The 21,058-nt window shown below is 62.4% G+C and overlaps 3 protein-coding genes across 7 annotated transcripts in view; 2 read left to right on the top strand and 1 right to left on the bottom strand.

The window, feature by feature from the left end:
- The window catches only part of LOC126071863 (AP-3 complex subunit delta-1), a 48,861-nt gene extending 34,380 nt beyond the window's left edge, over window positions 1-14,481 (top strand). For all 3 annotated transcript variants that reach the window (XM_049876225.1, XM_049876226.1, XM_049876227.1), the window contains 19 exons: window positions 300-530; window positions 1,071-1,302; window positions 1,521-1,666; window positions 2,127-2,268; window positions 3,226-3,297; window positions 3,499-3,574; window positions 3,805-4,010; window positions 4,415-4,488; window positions 6,755-6,938; window positions 7,151-7,228; window positions 7,811-7,921; window positions 9,099-9,245; window positions 9,872-9,919; window positions 10,320-10,509; window positions 10,713-10,801; window positions 10,916-11,001; window positions 11,247-11,368; window positions 11,651-11,730; window positions 13,092-14,481. In XM_049876225.1, coding sequence (XP_049732182.1) covers window positions 300-530; window positions 1,071-1,302; window positions 1,521-1,666; window positions 2,127-2,268; window positions 3,226-3,297; window positions 3,499-3,574; window positions 3,805-4,010; window positions 4,415-4,488; window positions 6,755-6,938; window positions 7,151-7,228; window positions 7,811-7,921; window positions 9,099-9,245; window positions 9,872-9,919; window positions 10,320-10,509; window positions 10,713-10,801; window positions 10,916-11,001; window positions 11,247-11,368; window positions 11,651-11,730; window positions 13,092-13,187 — 2,410 coding nt within the window. In that variant the 3' untranslated portion in view covers window positions 13,188-14,481. The remainder of the gene's footprint in view (window positions 1-299; window positions 531-1,070; window positions 1,303-1,520; window positions 1,667-2,126; window positions 2,269-3,225; window positions 3,298-3,498; window positions 3,575-3,804; window positions 4,011-4,414; window positions 4,489-6,754; window positions 6,939-7,150; window positions 7,229-7,810; window positions 7,922-9,098; window positions 9,246-9,871; window positions 9,920-10,319; window positions 10,510-10,712; window positions 10,802-10,915; window positions 11,002-11,246; window positions 11,369-11,650; window positions 11,731-13,091) is intronic.
- On the bottom strand, window positions 14,476-19,138 carry IZUMO4 (IZUMO family member 4). Of its 3 annotated transcripts, none has more exons than XM_049876280.1 (10): window positions 18,705-19,138; window positions 18,516-18,596; window positions 18,331-18,420; window positions 17,918-17,944; window positions 17,762-17,837; window positions 17,629-17,676; window positions 17,523-17,537; window positions 17,252-17,269; window positions 17,014-17,028; window positions 14,476-16,859 (listed from the first exon to the last, which is right to left on the bottom strand). In XM_049876280.1, the coding sequence occupies exons 1-10, from the start codon at window positions 18,916-18,918 to the stop codon at window positions 16,769-16,771; spliced, it is 675 nt and encodes a 224-aa protein (XP_049732237.1). In that variant the 5' UTR covers window positions 18,919-19,138; the 3' UTR covers window positions 14,476-16,768. The 3 variants fall into 3 exon arrangements, 2 of the variants coding, with proteins under 2 accessions (XP_049732237.1, XP_049732238.1); XM_049876281.1 differs by having other exon boundaries at window positions 18,349-18,420; window positions 18,705-19,131; XR_007516395.1 differs by lacking the exons at window positions 14,476-16,859; window positions 17,014-17,028 and having other exon boundaries at window positions 17,217-17,269; window positions 17,448-17,537; window positions 18,705-19,003.
- Window positions 19,139-19,275: 137 nt separating this feature from the next.
- MOB3A (MOB kinase activator 3A) overlaps window positions 19,276-21,058 on the top strand; it is a 42,906-nt gene continuing 41,123 nt past the window's right edge. The window contains exon 1 of the mRNA XM_049876279.1: window positions 19,276-19,563. The gene's annotated coding sequence lies outside the window, so the exon portion shown is untranslated. The remainder of the gene's footprint in view (window positions 19,564-21,058) is intronic.

The raw sequence follows: 21,058 nt of genomic DNA on the forward strand, positions 1-21,058 counted from the left end.
GGGCTTTGTTGTGAGGCACCTCTGGGTGGACTCAGACCTCCAGCCTTTCTGTTGGCAGTGAGTGGGTTAACTGGGCCACCCAGGGATTCCTGTTATTAACTGAGGTCTGTACTTGACGTCAGAGTTCTGTGTTGTCCACTCGTCCCCGTTACAGCGTCACACAGAACAGTGATAACCCCTGTGCTCCTCCCCCTAGCCACCCCCGCAACTTGCTTTCAGTTTTCTTTCTTAAGCAGGGAGGGGGCAGGCCTTCCTGTCTCTGGCTGGTGGCATTTCACAGCCTGCCCGCCCCTCCATAGGTACATCAGCATTCTGGTGGAGCTGACGCGGCTGGAGGGCACGCGACATGGCCACCTCATCGCGGCCCAGATGCTGGACGTGGCCATCCGCGTGAAGGCCATTCGTAAGTTTGCCGTGTCACAGATGTCAGCTCTTCTGGACAGTGCTCACCTGGTCGCCAGCAACACCCAACGGAACGGTATCTGCGAGGTGCTGTATGCTGCCGCCTGGATCTGTGGGGAGTTCTCTGAGTGAGTGGGCCTGGGTGGGTGGGCGGGCAGGGAGTTCTCCCAGTGAGTGGGCCTGGGTGGGTGGGCGGGCAGGGAGTTATCCCAGTGAGTGGGCCTGGGTGGGCAGGCGGGAAGTTCTCCCAGTGAGTGGGCCTGGGTGAGTGGGTGGGCAGGCAGGGAGTTCTCCCAGTGAGTGGGCCTGGGTGAGTAGGGGGGTCAGGGAGTTTTCTAGAGAGTAGGCCTGGGTGGGTGGGCAGGAGAGGAGTTCTCCCAGTGAGTGGGCCTGGGGGGGGGCAGGGAGTTCTCCCAGTGAGTGGGCCTGGGTGGGTGGGTGGGGTGGGGAGTTACTCCCAGTGAGTGACCCAGGTGGCCAGGTTTAGTTGCTCTGTCTCTGGCATTTCTTATCCGTTTGTCCTCTACGTGGGCCTGGTGGAACATCTGTGTGTCCTGGCCTCCTCAGAGGCCTGTCTCTCACCCTGAGGCTTGTTGGGTTGTGCGTGGGGCTCCCCAAGCTGCAGGGTGACGTGGGTCCCACTGGGCTCAGGCGCCTCCTGTCCGCAGGCACCTGCAGGAACCCCAACAGACGCTGGAGGCAATGCTACGGCCCAAGGTCACCACGCTGCCCGGCCACATCCAGGCGGTGTACGTGCAGAACGTGGTCAAGCTGTACGCATCCATCCTGCAGCAGCAGGAGCAGGCCGCCGAGCACGAGGCTGCCCAGGCCACCACCCAGCTTCTGGTGGACAGGCTGCCCCAGTTCGTGCAGAGCGCTGACCTGGAGGTCCAAGAGCGGGTGAGGTTGTGGTGTGGGGAGGTGGGCGGGTGCAGTGGGGGAACAGGTGTGGGGTAGTGACAGAAGGGCATAGCGCTCCAGTGGGGTGCAGCAGGGCGCTTGGTGACAGACACCCTCGTACAAGGCGCCTTTGTCTTCAGGGCTGGACAGTGCCCTGTTGGCACTGAGTCACTTGGGTGGGGGGGCTGCTCGCTTACTGGTGACCCCTGCCCCTGCAGGCGTCCTGCGTCCTGCAGCTGGTCAAGTACGTCCAGAAGCTCCAGGCAAAGGATGTGCCGGTGGCAGAAGAAGTGAGCGCTCTCTTTGCTGGGGAGCTGAACCCGGTGGCCCCCAAGGCCCAGAAGAAGGTCCCCATCCCCGAGGGGTGAGCCTGTGGGTCTTGGCAAGGCTGCAGTGGGACATGGAGGGCAAGAGCTGCAGGGCCTGTGGTCCTGCTGGTCAGGGTGGAGCTGAGAGGGCCTGAGCCCCCAGTCCTGGGCTGCTGGGTACCCGGATGCCCTCATGTGATGGAACGGAGCAGGGGTGGGGGTGCCACCTGGCACTCTGCTCGCCCTGGGTGCTGAGCGCTACCCCAGCTGACTGTCCCAGCCTGGCCCCTGTGCCTGGTGCTGCCCTGGGAGCAGGTCTGCTAGCAGCCCTCAGCATGCACTACTGGGTGCTGGGGCATCAGCGCTGAACTTGGTCTTGGCTGGTGGCCTCAGGTGGGCTGCTGGTCCCCCATGTCTCGGTGTCCTCGCCTGAGGGGTCGTGGTGGGGCTGACGGTGCTGTGTGCGTACAGCCGCACGACTGGCCAGGGCCCAAGTGAGACGCCTCTGTCCCGCAGACTGGACCTAGATGCCTGGATCAATGAGCCGCCCTCTGACAGCGAGTCCGAGGATGAGGCGCCCAAGGCCATCTTCCACGATGATGAGCAGAAGCCCACGCGGCACCGGCAACCTGAGGTGGACGAGGAGGAGCTGGCTCGGGTAAGCATCGTGGACAGGTGGGTGTTTCTGGAACCGCCTCTGGCATCCTCTGCCAGGTTTGGGAGGGGTGGTCAGGTCTGAGGCCCTGTACTGTCACCTGGGCTCTAGAAACAAGAGCCGTGTGGTCATGGGCGCTGCTGTCAGAGGCCCCGTCCATGGGGGTGTGTCCTCCCGGGAGCGCTCAGCAGGCGTTTGGCGTTTGGCCTGGGGTTGAAGTGCGGGATTGACCCTGGGTCTCTGTGTGTTTCTCTGTTGAGATATGAAGTGGGCACCTTAAGATCCATCCAGTAGCTTCCCCAGAGGAGTACCCTGTGGGTGGCTCTCAGCTTGCCCTGTTTGCACGCTGCCGCCCTGCCCTGTGCTGGGTGCAGGCTGCCATGAGAATTAACCAAAAATGGGCCGTATTCAGATGTTCTCAAACATGAAAAGATTAAAGAAGGGGCCCCTTGCAGTCCTCTCAGTGGTCTCCCCCACTACGGTGGGCACCCTTCTTTCTGCAGGAAGTGAACCCCCACTCATCTGCACTCTGGAAGGGGAAGAGTAACAGCTCCTCTTGCGAGCCCCTCCCCTGCCTGATTGCAGATCCCACGGAGGGGGGTCCCAGCATGGGAGGCTCCCTCAGCCTTGCGGCTCTGCGCACAGCTGGCCCAGTGCCCTCTAGGCTGAGCTTTCAGGTCGTGTGACCTGGGGTCAGCCTGGCTCAGCAGGCGATGACCCAGGTTCAGGCCTTGGCTCTGCCTTGGGAGTGGAGCAGCCTGGCTCCAGGCTCTCACAGACTAGCTTTCTGTCCCACCCTGGCTCTCGTCACCCGCGGAGGAAAATAACAGATGTGGCGCCTCCCCAGGCGCTGAGGAGCTGCTGCGGGTGCCAGGGGCAGCACGAGGCCCTGTCCCATCTCATTCCGTTGTGGCCAGATGAGCATTCACTGACTTGAGGCCCACCCCTGTCCCTCTGCAGCGCCGGGAAGCCCGGAAGCAGGAGCAGGCCAACAACCCGTTCTACATCAAGAGCTCACCATCCCCACAGAAGGTGAGGCGCCCACGTGCAGCTCTGGGACCTCCCTCCCCATAGGCCCCCAGGATGAGTGCCTGCTGCAGGGGCATGACTGGACCAAGGGCTCGGGTTTGCAGCAGTTGGCTGTCCCAGCGGGTGCTTCCTGGTCCCGCGGTGCATGCTTTGCAGCTTGTCCCTCAGTGGAGCTCCAGTAACACCCTGGACTTTGTCCCCCAGCGGTACCAGGACACGCCTGGTGTGGAGCACATCCCTGTGGTTCAGATCGACCTCTCGGTCCCTTTGAAAGTCCCAGGCAAGTGTCTTGATGGGGTTCACACGTTGTATCCTAGCGGGGGCAGCTGGTGTGTCATATCCTGGCAGGGGCAGCTGGTGTGCCCCCCACCTACGGCAGGCCAGCCGGGTGTCAGCGTCGCCCCCTCTTCACACACTCCAGTGCCGCGGCTGCGCTCAGCGTCGCAGGGCCGTCCCTGTCCACCTGTCCGCCTGGCCCACCAGCCCCAGGCTGAGCACACACCCCCACAGGGATGCCTGCGTCAGACCAGTACGTGAAGCTGGAGCAGGAACGGCGCCACCGGCAGCGACTGGAGAAGGACCGGAAGCGGAAGAAGCAGCGGAAGGAGAAGCAGCGCGAGGGCCGGCATCGGCGCCACAGCTCACTGCACACGGAGAGCGACGAGGACATTGCACCTGCCCAGCAGGTGGACATTGTCACTGAGGAGATGCCTGAGGTACCGCCCGCCCTTGGGCCCGGGGTGCCTGGAGCGGGACACTGCCCAGGTGCCTGGGGGAAACCACGCCTGCATCTGCATGCTTGGAGGAGTGGCCACCCCTGCTCTGCCCCTCACCGTGGGCCCCAACTCCCCACGAGGCCCACACACACTCTTGCCTATGGCCGAGCCCTGGCGGGTGGGCATGGATGGAGCCGGGGTCTCCAGACCAAGGCCCCTTCCATTCACAGCCAGGACATCCTTCCCTGGTGGGGCCCTGGGATACCCAATCTCAAGTGAACATACCCCACATGGGGTGAGCCGCCTTAAGTGGAGGCCAGGGCCACAGGGCCCCGTAGGTGGGGTCTTGGTTGCGTTGTTGGTGAACCCTGACATTGAGCCACCTCTTCCCGCCATCCCTACAGAACGCTCTGCCCAGTGACGAGGATGATAAAGATCCCAACGACCCTTACAGGGCCCTGGACATTGATCTGGACAAGTGAGTCAGGGGCCAATGGTGGGCGCTTTGGGGTGCACATGGTGGGGGCATGGCTGGTCTGACAGCCCCCTCACAGATGGACAGGCTGTCCACGTAGCACTGGGCCGGGCCTAGGCGCCCCTCACAGACAGAGACAGTCAGGCTGCCCCTTGCGGTGCCAGGCTGGGCCTGCCCAGAGTCCCAGGCCGTTGCCCACATTTTGTTCCTTGGCCGTTTCTGGAGGGTCTTATTCAGTAGGAGCCACTTCTCGGCCCTTCTTAAGATTGAGACCCTTACGTGTGCTTTAGGGGTCCTGTGTCAGGGAGGTGTGGGCGTCAGAAAGCGAGTCATGAGATGGTCCAGGCACAGACCCTGGCAGGCCTGTGGGGGTGCTGCAAGGTAGACCTGGAACCTTGCTTGCGGTCTCCGAGGTGGGCGGAGCAGGGGCTTCTCGGGAAGGTTCGGGGAGAAGGCATTGGGCTGCTTGGGGGTTGGAGCACCTGTGACCATCTGACCATCTGTGCACCCTCTCTCTTGCCCTTGTGGCCACATCTGTCCTCCTCACTCTGGAGTCAGCCTGGCCCTCCCAGGAGCGTTAGACAGACCTGCTTTCAGGCACCTTGACTGCTGTGGGGCTGAGATTCCGGGGAGCCTGGTCTCCACCTCACCTCCTTGTGCAGCCTACTTCCCTCTCATGCCCTTACGAGCTCACTCCCTCACTCAGGCACACCTGGTGTGTGTGCCCTCAGCTGAGCCCCTGTGGCACCACGAGAGAGGGGCTCTCCCCCCAGGGAGCCGCCTCTTCAGCCTGTGTGGTGTCCATTCTGGGCAGGGTGGGGCAAGGGGGCCACGCATGTGGTTGGTGTGGCCTCTGCACCTGCCCTTGGGCCGTGCTTTACTGAAGGCTCTGCCGCAGTGGCAGCTGTTGTTAACATGGCCCCGTGCCGGCCTTTGTAAGGATCCTGGTCACAGCACGATTACTAACGGAGCGGTTGGTGGTTCGAACCCACTCAGTGGCTTCGCAGGAGAAAGCCCTGGTGATCTGTTCCTGTAAAGAGGGCAGCCTAGAAAACTCTATGAGGCAGTTCTACGTTGTCTCGGGGGGTCACCATGCATCGACGTCGACTTGACAGCACCCAGTAACAACTGGCTTTTATGGAAAGGAGATGTGTTGGGCAGCCCCTTGTGTCTCGGGATGGGCCTTCATCAGGCGTGGGCATGTTGCTGACTCCTGCCGTGAGGCCGACAGGCTGGGCCCAGAGCTCTGGGTGACTCCGTGCGCCCCTCTGAGCGGTGCCCAGCATACCCCTCCTGGACCTTTGCGAGTCCTGTTGGAGCCCTGGGGCAGCCTGGTTCCCGCTCCCCGAGGCCCACCGCAGCAGTGTGCGGGGGTGTGCTGGCTCCGTCCTCTGCGGCCGCTGCATCTGGCCTGGCCCGGCCCCTGGAATCACAGCAAGTGAGCTGATGTAGCCCCGTGTCCCCCGCAGTCGGCCCGAGTTCTCACCATCATCTCTGTCCATCCCCGCCTTCGCTCTGCTCTCTCCCTCTCCACCTTTGTCTCTTTTTGTCTCCATGTCTGTCTGTATGGCGCCGTGTCTGTCTGTGGCTCAGCCTGTCAGGGAAACCTCACAGGTATGCTGAGTCCTGAACCTCAGCCCCTTTCAGGGTCAGCGCTCTGTTTGCAGAGTGCCCAGCCCCACGGGGCCAGCTCCCTTGGCCAGGACTGGGGTCTGGGGCCACGTGGGCTGTGCCCAGGGCAGGGGTCTGGGGCCATGTGGGCTGTGCCCAGGGCAGGGGTCTGGGGCCATGTGGGTCGTGCCCAAGACGGGTCTGAGACCACATGGGCCGTGCCCAGGGCAGGGGTGTGGGGCCACATGCGCTGTGCTTGGGAGGGCTCTGACTGCACACCTCCAGCATCCCCTGCTTACCTTGACCCCAGCTCATTTGGGGGCCAGAGATGGAGGCCGGAGGTGTGTGTTGGGCCGCACGCCTGCGAGAGAGGTCTGGTGTTGAGCCTGGCCTGGGCCTGGCCCCGAGCCCGAGGAATGCGTCTCTCTGTCTGTTTCTGTGTGTTGCTATCAAGTATGCTGTCTGTTGTGCTGGCCGTCCCTGCTGTCCCCTTGTGTTCTGGGTCATGCGGATAGAGGAGCAGCAGTGGGGACGCTCCATCCCCTTCCTCTCAGGCCCTTGTTGGGGCCACACAGCCCCCTCTGTGCTCAGCACCCACGCCCTGGGCTATTCTGGGAAGAATTAGGTGCCGAGTGACCCATCTCCCCATCCTCCCTAGGCCCTTAGCAGACAGCGAGAAGCTGCCCATCCAGAAACATCGGAACACTGAGACCCCGAAGTCCCCTGACAAGGAGGACGTCCCCATAGTGGAGAAGAAGAGCAAGAAGCTGAAGAAGAAAGAGAAGAAGCACAGAGAGAAGGAGCGGGAGAGGGAGAAGGAGCGGAGGAAGGAGAAGGAGAAGGTAGCGTTGACCGCGGCAGGGGGCTCAGGGTTCTGTGCTGCCTTCTGCTCCTGCAGTGAGGTGGGGCAGGTACCGTGTGGAGGGACAGGGGAGGCCGCTCCTGGGAGATGAGGCCGGTTGGGCAGCCCATGCAGGGGCGGATCAGAGCACACTCAGAGGCCCTCGGGAGAGCACTGCTGGTCTAACCGTGAGCCCATCCTCCTTGGCTTCAGGGCGACGACCTGGACTTCTGGCTGTCCACCACACCACCGCCGCCACCAGCTGCTGCCCTAGGTCCCTCCCTGTCCCCGGTAAGAGCCTGGCGGGGGCTCGGGAGGCCAAGACGGCGTTCTTAGTGGACACATACTGTTTGCAGTCTGGGCTGTCCCCACTTGGGCCAGGTTTCCTCGGGGGTGTTCAGGGGTGGCTGGTACGTGTGAAACAGCCATGGGGGCAGTGAAGCGTGGCCCAGCGAGGGTGCCACTGGCTCCCCAGTGAGTGCAGCAGTGGAGGGTGCTTGCCTAGATTGGTCCCATCCTGAATGTCCCCTGCTGAGCCCTGTGCCCACGGTGATGCCAGTTAGAGCCCTGAGGACAGAGGCTCGGCCAAGGCTGCTGCACGTTCTGTCCTCACAAACGCTAGGAGGGGCTGGGGCCTGTTAGGAGCGCATGGCCCAGCCAGTGCCTCCGCATCTGGCCAACCCAGGCAGCAGTGCCTTGTCTCCTGAGTGGCAGCCAGGGCACGGGGGCTTGGGTGTGGCCCAGACTTCTGCCTCTGTTTTGCAGGCCTAGGGTGCCGTGGGAGCCCAGTGCCGGAGACTGAGGGTGCTGTGGAAGCCCCGCGCCAGGGGCTATCCTGGGAGAAATGTCATTGACCGTGTTTGCTCGCTGCAGGGTGAGCCCGGGGTGGACGCCATTGTCGCTGCCCCCAAAGAAGAGTGTGAGGAACCCAAGAGGGAGGAGCCAGAGAATGAAGAGAACGATGATGAACAAGAGCTGGAGAAGGTGAGGCCGTGGGCCAGGCATCCCTGTGTCCCTGTCAGAGCTGGTCCTCCCGAGAGCCGAGGGTCTGCAGGCAGGCCCAGGAGTGGGGTCAGGGTGGGGTGGACGGACGGGCCGCAGGGAGCAGAGCAGGCAGCCCACCGCCAGTGTGCTCTCAGAGAGGGCTGTTGAGGTGTGGATGGGCTGCGTCCACGTGGTGATGGCACGGGACCCCCCTGCCCAGGGCTGGGTCACCTCACGTCTTCAGGTTGGCGCTCTGACGGTGAGTACTGGGCCACTGCCATGGGCCTCTCCTTTTGTAGAAACCTTACTGGGGTGTCATCACGTTTCGTAGTGCCCCCTTTTAAAACACAGTGGTTTTCAGTGTCTTCACAGGGTTGTATAACCGTCATGACTATCTAATTCCAGAACTTACCATCACCCAAAAAAGAAACCCCGTGCCCGCCATGAGCAGGCACTGCCCACCCCCCTCCCCTGTGAAAACACCGATCCATGTTCTGTCTGTATTTGTCTGTTCTGGACGTTCTGTGTCAGTGAGATCATATGTTAACCTTTTGCGTCTGGCTTTTTTCACTGAGTGTAACGTATTCAAGGTCCATCTGTATCGTAGCAGGCTTTGAGCCATCATTTCTACATAGGGCTAAGTGGTATTCGATTGTGTGGATGGACCACATTGTGTTTATCCATTACCTGTGGATGGATGCTTGGGTTGATCCTGCCTCTTGGCTACTGTGAATAGCGCTGGTGGGAACGTTGGGGGCACAGGTGTCTGTTTGCGTCTCTGTGTTCAAGTCTAGACCCAGGAGCCAAATTGTTGGGCCCTTGTTTGGTGAAAGTCTTGCCAGTTCACCCCCTGCATCTTTGCCCCAATCAGCAACGACTGTTCGTCTGAGCAGCTGGTGTCGAGCGAGGCTCTAGGCCCCTGGCTCAGCTGGGCTCTGCCCGATCTGTCCCCAGTGGCCCTGGGGGCTTGGGTCTTGCCTGCCTTTATTAGCCTGGTGTCTGTGCTTTTCCTGGGTGCAGGTGGCCCCTGTGGCCCAGGCCCAGCGACAGTGGGGAGACTAGTGCCTGGTACAGCCGGGCTCTGAGGTGGTGCATGGGTTTGCCAGACACCAGCTGGCTGGAGAGGTGGCTGGCATGTGTCAGGTCAGGCCAACCCTCAGCTCTGTTGCTGTTCCAGAAGCCTTCCAAGCAGAAGAAGAAGAAGCACAAGAAGGAGAAGGAAGAGAAGTCCAAAGACAAGAAAAAGTCACGGAGGAAGAAGCCCCCCAGCGAGGCATTGGCGGAGCCCATGCAGAACGGCGCACTGGAGGAGGGACCTCTCCCGGTGAGGGGGCCACTCTCTACCTGACCTCCATGTAGGCCAGCCCCCACCCACCCTCCCCCCCCCACACACACACACTGGGGACAGATGGGGCCCTGGAGGAGGAGCCTCTCCCAGTGAGGGGGCGGGCTGTGCTCTACCCTCCCTCTGCGCAGGCCAGCTTGCCCCCCACCCTCCACAGATACACAGATACACACACACACACACACACACACACTCTGGAGGGATGGGATGCTGGAGGAGGGGCCTCTCCTGGTGAAGGGGCCGCTCTCTACCCTCCCTCTGTGCAGGCCAGCTCCCCACACACAGACACACAAATACACACGGGGGACGCATGGGATACTGGAGGAGCCTCTCCCTGTGAAGGGGCCACTCTCTACCCACCCTCCATGCAGGCCCCACTTCCCACGCACACACACGGGGGACAGACGGGATGCTGGAGCCCAGCTCTGTGGGCTGGGTGGGTGGTGGGACCCGGCTGTGGGCATCCCTACAGGCCTGGACGTTCCAAGTGGCCCTGTGTCCCTGAGCAGTGCTGCCCAGTGCCTACCCACGACGGGCTTCTCACAGTCGAGGCAGCTCGGCACACGGGAGCACCCAGGCTGAGGCCTATTGTCCTTCCATTCCAGCCCGTGTCCAGCTACTGCCTTCTCGCGGAGAACTCCTACATTAAGATGGTGAGTGAGGCGTGTGGCTCTAAACGCAGGTCTGGGCACTGAGGTGCTCATGGGAGGGGCAGCTCGGAGATGTGTCAGGGTTCCTGAACGGCAGTGAGCCCCAGGGTGTGCATGAGTTCTAGGATGTTGCCCCAGTCGAGCCTCACATCCAGTCTCAGGGAGCGGCTTGCTCCAGGACTCCAAGGTGGCAGCATGAACAGTGTTTAAGACGGGAAGGACGGACAAGCAGGGAAGTGAGAGGAGCGGAATCTGAAGTGTGGGTTCCTTTGGTGAGGGCCAGGTGTTCTCCACACGCACAGACCATGTGTTACTTGCAGTCATCACAAATGCAAGGCTGACCTTGTTCCCATGGCGAGCCCACCCCCTGGTTCCTGCCCACTGACCCAGCCTCTCTCAGCAGACATACGATGTGCAGGGCAGCCTGCAGAAGGACAGCCAGGTCACTGTGTCCATCATCCTTGAGAACCTTAGCTCCAGCTTCCTCAAGAACATGGAACTCAACGTGTTAGACTCACTCAACACCAAGATGGCACGGCCCGAGGGCGCCTCTGTGCATGACGGAGTCCCCGTGCCCTTCCAGCTGCCCCCAGGTGTGCAGTGACAACGGCCGTGGCCCCCAAGGGGCAAGCTGACCTGTGTGCTTCCCCCTCCCCGCACCCATGCTGGCCCATGATCTGGTTGGACCATGACCTAAGCTTGTCTTCCTGGCTCGCCATCCGGGTTCTCGCTGTGCTTGGGTGCTCCTGGGTGGTGCTGTGGTGGCTGCTCAGCCTGCATCTCTCCCGCCTACCAGGAGTCTCCAACGAAGCGCAGTTCGTGTTTACAATCCAGAGCATTGTCATGGCTCAGAAGCTCAAGGGCACACTGTCCTTCATCGCCAAGGTGAGCCTCATGCGGGTGGCAGCCTAGTGATGACGGGGCAGGGTCGGGCAGCTCCTGGGGTGGCCCTGAGCTCTGCCCCTTGTCACTGGTGCCACTGCCTTGGCTTTGCTGCAGAACGAGGAGGGCTCTACCCACGAGAAACTCGACTTCAAGCTGCATTTCAGCTGTACCTCATACCTGATCACCACGCCCTGCTACAGGTGAGCCTGAGTGGGTGGGGCCTGTACCAGTGTCCACCCTGCGTACCCCTGGGGGAGAGGCACGGTGGGGATGACTTGGCTCCCAGTGACCTGGGGCTCCTGTTTGGTCACCTCTCAGACCTGAGAGTCTGAGAGGGCGCAGCAGCGTGTCCTTGGCATCTCGGGAGGCCCTAGGGGCCCAGGAGCACCCAGCCCTTTCTTGTCCAAACCCATACCTGTCGTCCCGCCCCATGTCCTCCGTACAGCGACGCCTTTGCCAAGCTGCTGGAATCTGGGGACCTGAGCGTGAGCTCTATCAGAGTCGACGGCATCACCATATCCTTCCAGAACCTTCTAGCGAAGATTTGTTTCCACCATCATTTTTCCGGTATGGGGTTTAGTTTGGCTGGGAGATCGCATGGCCTCATCCCGCACCCGCACCCACACCCACCAGCTCCCCACACAGCCTGTGGCCCTGCCATCCTCAGGCTCGTGCACTCTGGGCCTCTGTGGCCCCGGGGGGCTTGTTCCTTGGTGGTGGGCAGTGCCTGCCCTGTCCTCCCAATGCCGGGCTCTCAGAGCCACTCCGCTTGGGGCAGTGCCTGGGGGGGTTTACCCCCCAGAGCGGGGCTGTGTCCAGGCCTCACCCCGTCTGCCCTGTGCGTTGCAGTTGTGGAGCGAGTGGATTCGTGTGCCTCCATGTACAGCCGCTCCATCCAGGGCCACCACGTCTGCCTCCTGGTGAAAAAGGTGAGCCCCTGGGCCTCCTGTCAGGGGCCAGCACTCAGGCCCCTCGCTGGGTGTCCTTTTTGTATCTGTTGTGCGTCTCACACGATTCTGCGTTCTCTGTGTAGCGGTGTGCTGCTCTGCACCAGCTGTTCTCAGGATGCTCTCTGCCGCTGGTCTGCAGCAGTTTGATTATGGTGTGTCCGGCACAGATCTCTCTGACCTTGGAGTTTGTGAGCTGCTTGAGTCCCCGTGCTTACATCTTCCGCAGAATTGGGGCTGTCTCCGGCAATTATTACCTCAAGTGTTTTTTCAGTATTGCACTGTTTTTCCTCTTTCCGGGATTCCAGGGATGTGAATCTTAGACCTTTCCCCAAGCTGCCAAGGCGCCGTTCTTCCCCTCGCCTCAGTTCCGTCCTGTCTGTTGTTCAGTTGGGTACTTTCTGTGACCTGTTGTCCAGCTACGTATCGGCCTTACTAACGAGCCCGTCCTGTGAGAGTTTCATTTTGGTTATTGTGTTCTTCAGTTCTGAGTTTTCCTTTTGCTTGTCTTCTGTTTCTTTACCGAGACTTTCTGTTCGCTTCAGGAGTGTTCACGCTTGTTTGTTGGGATGTGTTATAACGGCTGCTGTAAGGCCCTTGTCAGGTAACTCTGGTCTCTGTCTCAGCTCGGGGTCATTGTCTGTTGACTGCCTTTTTCACGTGAGTTATTTTCTTGGTCTTTGTTTGCTGAGCGGTTTTGGATCGTATCCTAGATGTCTTGACTGTGTGAGGCTTTGGGCCTTGTTGAAATCCCGTGGAGGATGTCGATGGTTAAGTTCAGGCTGCATGTTTCAGCCTGCCTTCTTGGCCTGTGGCTCCAGCCTTTGCGTGTGTGTCCCCAGCAGTGGTTTGGTCGTTCAGCCATCAGTGGCTTTGATTGCTCCTCAGGGTGAGGGCCTCGCGTGCCCAGCTCAGGGTGAACCCAGGGTCCCTAGACAACTTTATGGGGTTGCTTTCTCCAGGCTTTGGCAAGCCCTGCATCTGGGGCCCAGTGGCAGGAGGGCTGGAGGAGAGAAAATAGCAAACTCTTTACCAGCTCAGGTGTTCTTCAGATTCAGATTTCTGTCCCCAGTCCACCTGCCACTGCTGGCTTTCCAGCACCTTCATGCTGGCTCCATGCATCCGGCCGGGTCTCATGGCTCTACTCGGGGGAGGCAGGCTGTGTGTACTTACTCCATCCTACCCAGAACCCCCTTTGTACAGTGATTGCCAAAGCACCAACGTGCAGGGAGGCAGGGAGGGAAGTATTTTGAAATACTTTTGAAGTACAGCTGATGTAGTCGAGAAGCCGTCTGTCTCTGTCACTCTTTCTAACGTCCGTGGCCTGTCCGTCCCCTAACCAGGGCGAGAACTCCGTGTCGGTGGACGGCAAGTGCAGCGACCAAACTCTGCTGGGCAACCTGCTGGACGAGATGAAGGTGACGCTGGCCCAATGCTGAGTGCTGCTGTGGCCACCACCACGGGGGCCTGTGTGGGGACCATCGACACACTCCACTTCAGCTGTGTCCACACGTGCTGTGTCTGGCCGTGCATTTAATTGAAGTCCTCTGCCGCCTCTGTGTGGCGTGCCCGGGTTGTACTTTGCGTTGGTTTGTTTTATTCCCTTTGTGACTATTTTTACTCTCTTTGGCAAGAAGCCCTGATCCAGCCAGCAGTCCCTGGCCTGGCGTGGTATCCCTTCTATTCTAGGCCTACTCAGAGGGGATTGCCGTCCCGGGCACCAGGGGGAGGGAGGGTAGGTGGTCCCTGCTCCCCCTCCCGTCCCCCCCACCCCGAGAGCTCAGCAGGACAGGATAGGGCTGTCACACCCCCCACCCCCCACCTGTCTTCTCTCACCTCTTTGGGGTGAGCTCTTGCCGGCAGCTTTCGTAAAATCATCCTAGTCCTAAGAGCCCCGAGACGTCCTGACTGGTGGCGTCTGCGGCAGGAAGGCTAGGCTGGGCTGGTCACCACAGCAGGCGTTGCTGCTCTGTCCCTCTCGGCCGCAGATCAGGCTCTGTCCCCAGAATGCTGCACTGGGAGGACAGTCCTGTGGCTGTTGTCCCTTGTCTGCATCCTTGGTGCCTGCCTGCCATGAGATGCTGGGCCCCAGAGTCTTCAGCTGAGGCCCTGCTGCTGTGGAGAAGGGCATGGATGCTGAGGTGGGTGGGGGGCTGCCTCCTGGAGGCGGATACAAGCCTGTGTGGTGGCGGAACATTGCGGTCAGAATCACTGACCGACAGGGATTGGGCCTTTGTTTTTTGTTTTTTCTGTTCAGTGTGTCTTATTCGCTTTGTTGTGGGGGCCCCCTCCACCTCGTCACTGTCCATACCGCAGGGTGTGTCTGTAACTGTACCTGCAGCTGTCGGGAGGGGCCCCGGGGTGGAGGAGGCCAGTGAGGGCGAGGGACACACCTCCCGCCAGCACACTGCCTCCTGGGCAGGAGGTGCCTTGGGCTGGACACTGGGGCCTTCCGTGCCAGCCGGCTCATGTGAGACAGAGCTTCCCTCGGAGATGATGGTCCTTGATGACGTTTTAACATGTCTTTGATGAAAACTGTCACTTTAGCATGTAGAGTAATCTATTACAGAATCCCGTGCAGTGATTCTAGAATTTTGAAATTGTATGATGTGTTATATAAGAATTTATTTGCTATCGACATTCCCGTATACAGAAGAGAGACATATCACGCTGCTGTCATGATTTTGTGTCAAGATGATCCAATAAAATCGCAAAACAGACGTTTACACCTGAGGACTCCTGCCTGAGTGGGCATGTCCACTGTGTATCCATGGCTGGGGCTCGCACTGCCCCCACTGGCCACCCATTGTCCTTGGGGACAGCTGCTCCTGGGGTCAGGATTGCTGGAGTCTGAACGGCTGTGAGCGGCCATTCCTTCTGCGGCCTGTCTCCCCTGAGTGTACCTCCTCGTGCCTACGGGGGTGGTTGTGACGGCCACACTGCACCTGGGCTCCTGGGGCTCAGCAGGTAAAGGCAGCCCCACCGTGGACTCTGAGTGTGGGCACGGGGCAGGGACAGATGCCAGGGAGGGCAGCCAGGGGAGCCGTGCCCTGGCAGCTTTTGCGTTGGCCACCTCAGCCTTACCGATAAGAGGTCATGCCAGGTCAGCAGGAGGGACACGTCAGTCCGAGGGAGTCTGTGTCATAAAGTGCAGATGGGCCAGTGAGTGTCCCAGTGGGAGGGTGAGGTATGCCGACTCCAGTCAGGCCCCTGGTTCAGGGGTGTTGTGATGGGTAGGGAATTGTGGAGGGCACTGGGCACCCCACGAGCTCGTGCTCCCTCCAGCCGTCCCTTGGAAATTACCTTGAAACCCATCTCCGGTGATTCCACATGGAAAAATGGGAATATCTGATGCAAGGATGCCAGACCACCAGCCAGCTTCCTCCACAGGGATTCAGTCAGACCGCAGAGGCCTGTCGCTCACCACGTGGCTCCCACCCCCCAGATGTAGCATGTTCACAGATACGCCCACCACGCTGTCCCCCACGTTGCAGGCAGCTCCGACACTCCACCTGGAACGTGACTCAAGGGTTTCCCTATCTCTTTTAAAATGTGTTGTTTTAGTTACCAAAATTGAAACTTTCCTTTAAGAACCAAAAAAACCCAGCCAATCCATAAATCGAGTGGATTCTGACTCTTGGAGACCCTGTGTGTGCAGAGTACAACTGTGCTCCGTAGGGTTTTCGTGGCTGTCGTTTTTACAAAAGCAAATTGTCAGGCCTTTTTTTCATAGCACTGCTGGGTAGATTTGAACCACCAACCCTTAGGTTAGTGGGGTGCAAACCATTTGTGCCACCCAGGGACTCTTCCTGTAAGAATGGCGGTCACCAAACACCGTCTGCAGACGCATAGCGTCTGGAACACGGGCATTGGAGCTCTTGGCGTCCCATCGGTGAGACCTTTCCCAGGGGACTTCCTGCGAGGGCCTCACCAGGGACTGGAGTAGTCCTGGTCCCCGTGAATGTCGGAGAAGGCAAGTGAGCAAACAGGCACTCAGGCCCAGGTGACCGCAGATGTGGAGGTAGGCTGGACAGCGGTGAGCTCAGGATGCCCCTGTGACTCGGGCCATGCGTATGCACGCAGATGGCCCCCTCGGTGGATGCAGCCCTGGGTCTGTTACCTGTCCTTTGAATCAAGAGTGCCGCTGTGATCTGCGGCCATGCATACGTGCACAGACGGCCCCCTCGGTGGACACAACCCCAAGTTTGTTCTTCGTCCCCTGAATCTGCTCTAAAACCCTTAGCCCTGCCTCGTGCCGTTACCTGCCCCTTTTCGGGACCTGGGCCACAAGCATTGTCAGAAGGAAAGAATGCAGGAGACGTTGGCCCCTGTGCTTGTTTGGTGTGGCTTCAAGTGACCCACACACCAGAACAGGAAAAACCCTGCTGGCCTTGGTTCTGACAAAACGCAGCCTCAGTAATCCTGAGAACCCTGCGCTGTGCATGGAAGGGGCCTTCTGTTGGGGAGCCCCTGGCAGAGGACATGCTTGGTGAGTGGGGGCAGAGACTGGAGTGATGCAGCCTTGAGCCAGGAATGCCTGGGGCCACCAGAAGTTGGAAGGGGTAAGGAAGGACCCTCCCCTTGAGCCCCTGAGGGAGCGCAGCCCTGCCGGTGCCGTGATTTTGGACTTCTGGCCTCCAGGGCTGTGGTTTGAAGTCACCCAGCTTGTGGTACTTTGTCACAGCCAGCCCCAGAACACTCAGACTGGTTTTGACAATCGGCCGTTGGGTCCATGAGCCACCCCAGCTGGGGCGGGGCCGTCCCTGTGCCTGGGGACCAACCCTCAGTGCCAACGACAACTTCTCAAGGAGAAATGTCAGGGCAGTTTAATCACCCAGCTAAGTCCTGGGAACCTGCAGTGCTATCTATGTACAAAAGCCATCTCCCTGCCCTCCTCCCGCCGGCAGGCTCGGGCTGTATGGGGGACCCCAAGGCAGCAGCACGCCTGCTCCCAGAGGGTCAGCCGGGCCAGCCCTGCTGAATCCTGGCCCCCATGGAGCGGGGGTGCTCAGGCAGTCGGTCAGTGCTGGGTCAGGCACTCAGAGGCGTTCTCCAGCGTCAGGTTGGCCAGGTGTGGCGGCTCCAGACACGTGAAGCTTGGCGAGACCAGGCTGTGGGGACACCAGACTGTCAGCCCTTACGCTTCTCCCTCTGTCCTCAAGAGTTTTAGACTGGGTCACAACTCAAACACCCACGTGGCTGGGGGTGCAAAAGGGCCCAGCGGGGCTTGTGACAAACCATTGGGTTTTGAGTCATGTCACTCACAAGGCCGGGGTGGTTCTGTGCAGCCCAGTGGGGAAGAGGAGGAGCTCGAAGTTGGTTCATGGAGCGGTCACGTGGGGTGTGGTTGTACAGGTGACATCCAGGCATGTCCACGTGCAGAGAACGCCCTCCCAGCTCTGTACCCCCAGGCCCCGGAGGACTCCTGCCACCCTGCCCCTCCCTCCCTTGACCCCTCCCCAGGGAAGGCCAGGGCTTTGGCGCGGATGGCCTGCAGCCTTACCTTGTGTTCGTGTCTTGTCTGAAAGGTATGAGGGCCCAGTTAGACCCTGAGCTCAAGGCTGTGTCCCTGGCCCATGGGGCACACAGCTGTCGCGGGGAGCCATGGGCATGGGGCGGGGAGACCTGAGCGGGGGGAACGGGGGCAAGGTCTGGCCCCTTGGTGCTACTCCGTGGGAATGTGGGCCAGGCATACTCACCCTGCCTGGAGGCATGCCCATGCACACCCCCACTGCCTCTGATAGGATGTCCCGTTTGAGGAATGGGGGACTTACTTGTGCCACCTACTTCTACAACGACAGTTGGGACCAGGTCAGGGCCATGTGGGCTGGCTTGGCATCCCCTCCCTGAGCCCAGTGGCCACCCCAGGACCCCACTCACATGTACCCAAGGAGGCCCTGCACGGCCCGCTCCCACTGTGCCGACGACCTGCAGGGAGGGGGTGTGGGGTGAACACGGAGGCTCCCTCCACATCCCCAGGAGGAGCACCCGATCTTGGGCCCTCAAGCCCTACTCGCAGTTGTAGCCGAAGCAAACAACGTGGGAGTCAGTGCAGTTGTTGCAGGAGATGGTCTCATACTGGAAGATACCTGCAACACAGGCAGTCAGCTCCCCTCGGACCCGGGACGGGCCACCCCCACCACGTGGTCTGCACAGGGGTACCGCTTACCACAGTGTCGCTGACAGTCGATGCGGCCTGTGGGAGGACAAGTGGGCAGTGGGTTCCCACCGGCCCCTCTGCTGGCCCAGGCTGCCCACCACCCGGGGCAGGAGCACCTGGATCAGGTGTGGGTGTTGGTCCCCCACAGTGAACAGGTCCCGGTGCCCCTGGCATGGGCTTCAGCAGTCCTCCAGGGACCGGGGAGGGAGAGAGGAGGTGGTGGCATTGTTCAAACATTGTGCTGGCAACTATGCAATGAGAAGGGGAACCAGCCAGCTGTCCGGGCTGTGGCTCAGTGTCCTGCACCCAGCCCTGTTCTTGGTTCACGGGCCATGAAAGAACTCAGCCCTGGGGGACTCTGCAGCATGCCTGCACCCCCCAGGGCCCTGGGCAGCACACACCCCCATGCCCTGGGTACCCGCCTTGCCCCTTCTGCTCACTCTCGATGATGGCGTTCTGGATGAGGTGCACCTGTTCCCTGAAGATGGCTCGCAGTTCATTGGGGAAGTACCCTGATGGGTGAGGCAGTGAAGGGAGGTGGGCCTTAGGCTGTGTGTGGGGGGGCGGGGGGGCCGTGGGCTGGGCCCTGCCTCAGTTTCCCCCTTACCCGGGAAATACATCTTCCCCTGGTACAGCTGATCCAGCCTCTGATACACGGCATTGGCCACCTGGTCCAGCTTCTCCTCGGCTGGGGGCGGGAGGAGGAGGCGGTGGGCGGGTGGTCTGGGGGCTGGGGTTTCGGGGTCGGAGATGGGCGCGTCCGGGTCGGGTCCCGCACGGTCCGGTCCGCACTCACTGATCTCCGCGGGGATGGCCAGGTGCAGCTCATTCATCGTGTCCTGGCTCCAGTCGGTGAGCAGCGCGCCCGACACGGGGATGTCGCCCACCCACCAGGACTTGAGGTTCACGTGGTGGCGGTAGAAGGAGAACTTGTCCGAGAAGTTGCCGTGGCAGTGCAGGCAGCCCCGGGCCAGCGCCGCCGTCATGCCCAGGCACAGCAGCAGGGCCATGGCCCGCCCGCCGGCCAACCAACGGCGCCTCCCGCGCCACGCCCCTCCGCCGCGCACCAACCAACGACGCCCGCCGGCCCGGGCCGCGCCCCGCACCCGCCCACCGTCCGGCGAGGGTCGCGGCCGGGCCACGCCCCCAGGCCAACGGACGGCTCCGCCTCCGCCCGGCAACTGACGGCGGCGGCCCTGCGGCCAGGCCCCGCCCACAGCGCCGCGCACACGCAGGCTCCCCGCCAGGGGCTCCTCTGCGGTAGGCCCCGCCCCACGGGTCTGTCACCGGGACACCGAGGCCAGCCAATGGTGTCCGGCTCCGGCCCGCGGTTGCTAGGCAACGGAGAGAGCTGAGTCCGGCCGACCCCGGGGGCGGGTCCAGACGCCAGGGTTGCTCGCCGGGGTCTTTGTCCCCCGCACGCCTTCGCCAGGACAAGGTCCCCTTTCACCTCTGCGGGGACCGAACCTTAGGAGAGCCTGGCGGGGTCCGCGACCCCCACTTCCTGGAGAAGCCTGGCCCGTTAGGGGAAGTAGATCCGGCGCTCGCGGGTGGGGCCGAGGCGGGGCTTGTGATCCGTCGTGTCCATCCGCGGGGCGTGTCACAGCGCGAGGCGCGAGCGAGACGGCGGCGGCGGCGTGCGGAGAGGCGCCCAGGTGAGTCCTGGCGGAGGGTCCACAGGGTCGGCGGCGGGCCGAGCCGGTCACGACGGGAGGGAGCTCCTTCAGAGGGGCGACCGGGCGGCGCGGAGATCCGTCAGAGGGGCGACCTCGGGCGGCGGGGAGATCCGTCAGAGGGGCGAACTCGGGCGGCGGGGAGAGCCGTCAGAGGGGCGACCTCGGGCTGCGGGGAGAGCCGTCAGAGGGGCGACCTCGGGCTGCGGGGAGAGCCGTCAGAGGGGCGACCTGGGGCTGCGGGGAGATCCGTCAGAGGGGCGAACTCGGGCGGCGGGGAGAGCCGTCAGAGGGGCGACCTCGGGCTGCGGGGAGAGCCGTCAGAGGGGCGAACTCGGGCGGCGGGGAGAGCCGTCAGAGGGGCGAACTCGGGCGGCGGGGGAGAGCCGTCAGAGGGGCGAACTGGGGCGGCGGGGAGAGCCGTCCGAGGGGCGACCGGGCGGCGGGGAGAGCCGTCAGAGGGGCGAACTGGGGCGGCGGGGAGAGCCGTCAGAGGGGCGAACTCGGGCGGCGGGGAGAGCCGTCAGAGGGGCGACCTCGGGCTGCGGGGAGAGCTGTCAGAGGGGCGACCTCGGGCGGCGGGGAGAGCCGTCAGAGGGGCGAACTGGGGCGGCGGGGAGAGCCGTCAGAGGGGCGAACTCGGGCGGCGGGGAGAGCCGTCAGAGGGGCGACCTCGGGCTGCGGGGAGAGCTGTCAGAGGGGCGACCTCGGGCGGCGGGGAGAGCCGTCAGAGGGGCGAACTCGGGCGGCGGGGAGAGCCGTCAGAGGGGCGAACTCGGGCGGCGGGGAGAGCCGTCCGAGGGGCGACCTCGGGCTGCGGGGAGAGCCGTCAGAGGGGCGAACTGGGGCGGCGGGGAGAGCCGTCAGAGGGGCGAACTCGGGCGGCGGGGAGAGCCGTCAGAGGGGCGACCGGGCGGCGGGGAGAGCCGTCAGAGGGGCGACCTCGGGCTGCGGGGAGAGCCGTCAGAGGGGCGAACTCGGGCGGCGGGGAGAGCCGTCAGAGGGGCGACCTCGGGCTGCGGGGAGAGCCGTCAGAGGGGCGACCTCGGGCTGCGGGGAGAGCCGTCAGAGGGGCGACCTCGGGCTGCGGGGAGAGCCGTCAGAGGGGCGAACTCGGGCGGCGGGGGAGAGCCGTCCGAGGGGCGACCGGGCGGCGGGGAGAGCCGTCAGAGGGGCGACCTCGGGCTGCGGGGAGAGCCGTCAGAGGGGCGAACTGGGGCGGCGGGGAGAGCCGTCAGAGGGGCGACCTCGGGCTGCGGGGAGAGCCGTCAGAGGGGCGACCTCGGGCTGCGGGGAGAGCCGTCAGAGGGGCGAACTCGGGCGGCGGGGAGAGCCGTCAGAGGGGCGAACTGGGGCGGCGGGGAGAGCCGTCAGAGGGGCGACCTCGGGCTGCGGGGAGAGCCGTCAGAGGGGCGACCTCGGGCTGCGGGGAGAGCCGTCAGAGGGGCGACCTCGGGCTGCGGGGAGAGCCGTCAGA

Source organism: Elephas maximus, chromosome 3 (genome assembly GCF_024166365.1).
Source record: "Elephas maximus indicus isolate mEleMax1 chromosome 3, mEleMax1 primary haplotype, whole genome shotgun sequence".
NCBI lineage: Eukaryota > Metazoa > Chordata > Mammalia > Proboscidea > Elephantidae > Elephas > Elephas maximus.

What these genes read in the sequence shown, in the direction of transcription:
- IZUMO4 (XM_049876280.1), bottom strand. Translation starts at nt 18,918, where the DNA reads ATGGCCCTGCTGCTGTGCCTGGGCATGACGGCGGCGCTGGCCCGGGGC. An exon ending in GGCCATCCCCGCGGAGATCA is followed by an intron (nt 18,597 to 18,704) that starts GTGAGTGCGGAC and finishes TCCCGCCCCCAG; the next exon opens with CCGAGGAGAAGCTGGACCAG. An exon ending in CGACTGTCAGCGACACTGTG is followed by an intron (nt 17,838 to 17,917) that starts GTAAGCGGTACC and finishes CCTGTGTTGCAG; the next exon opens with GTATCTTCCAGTATGAGACC.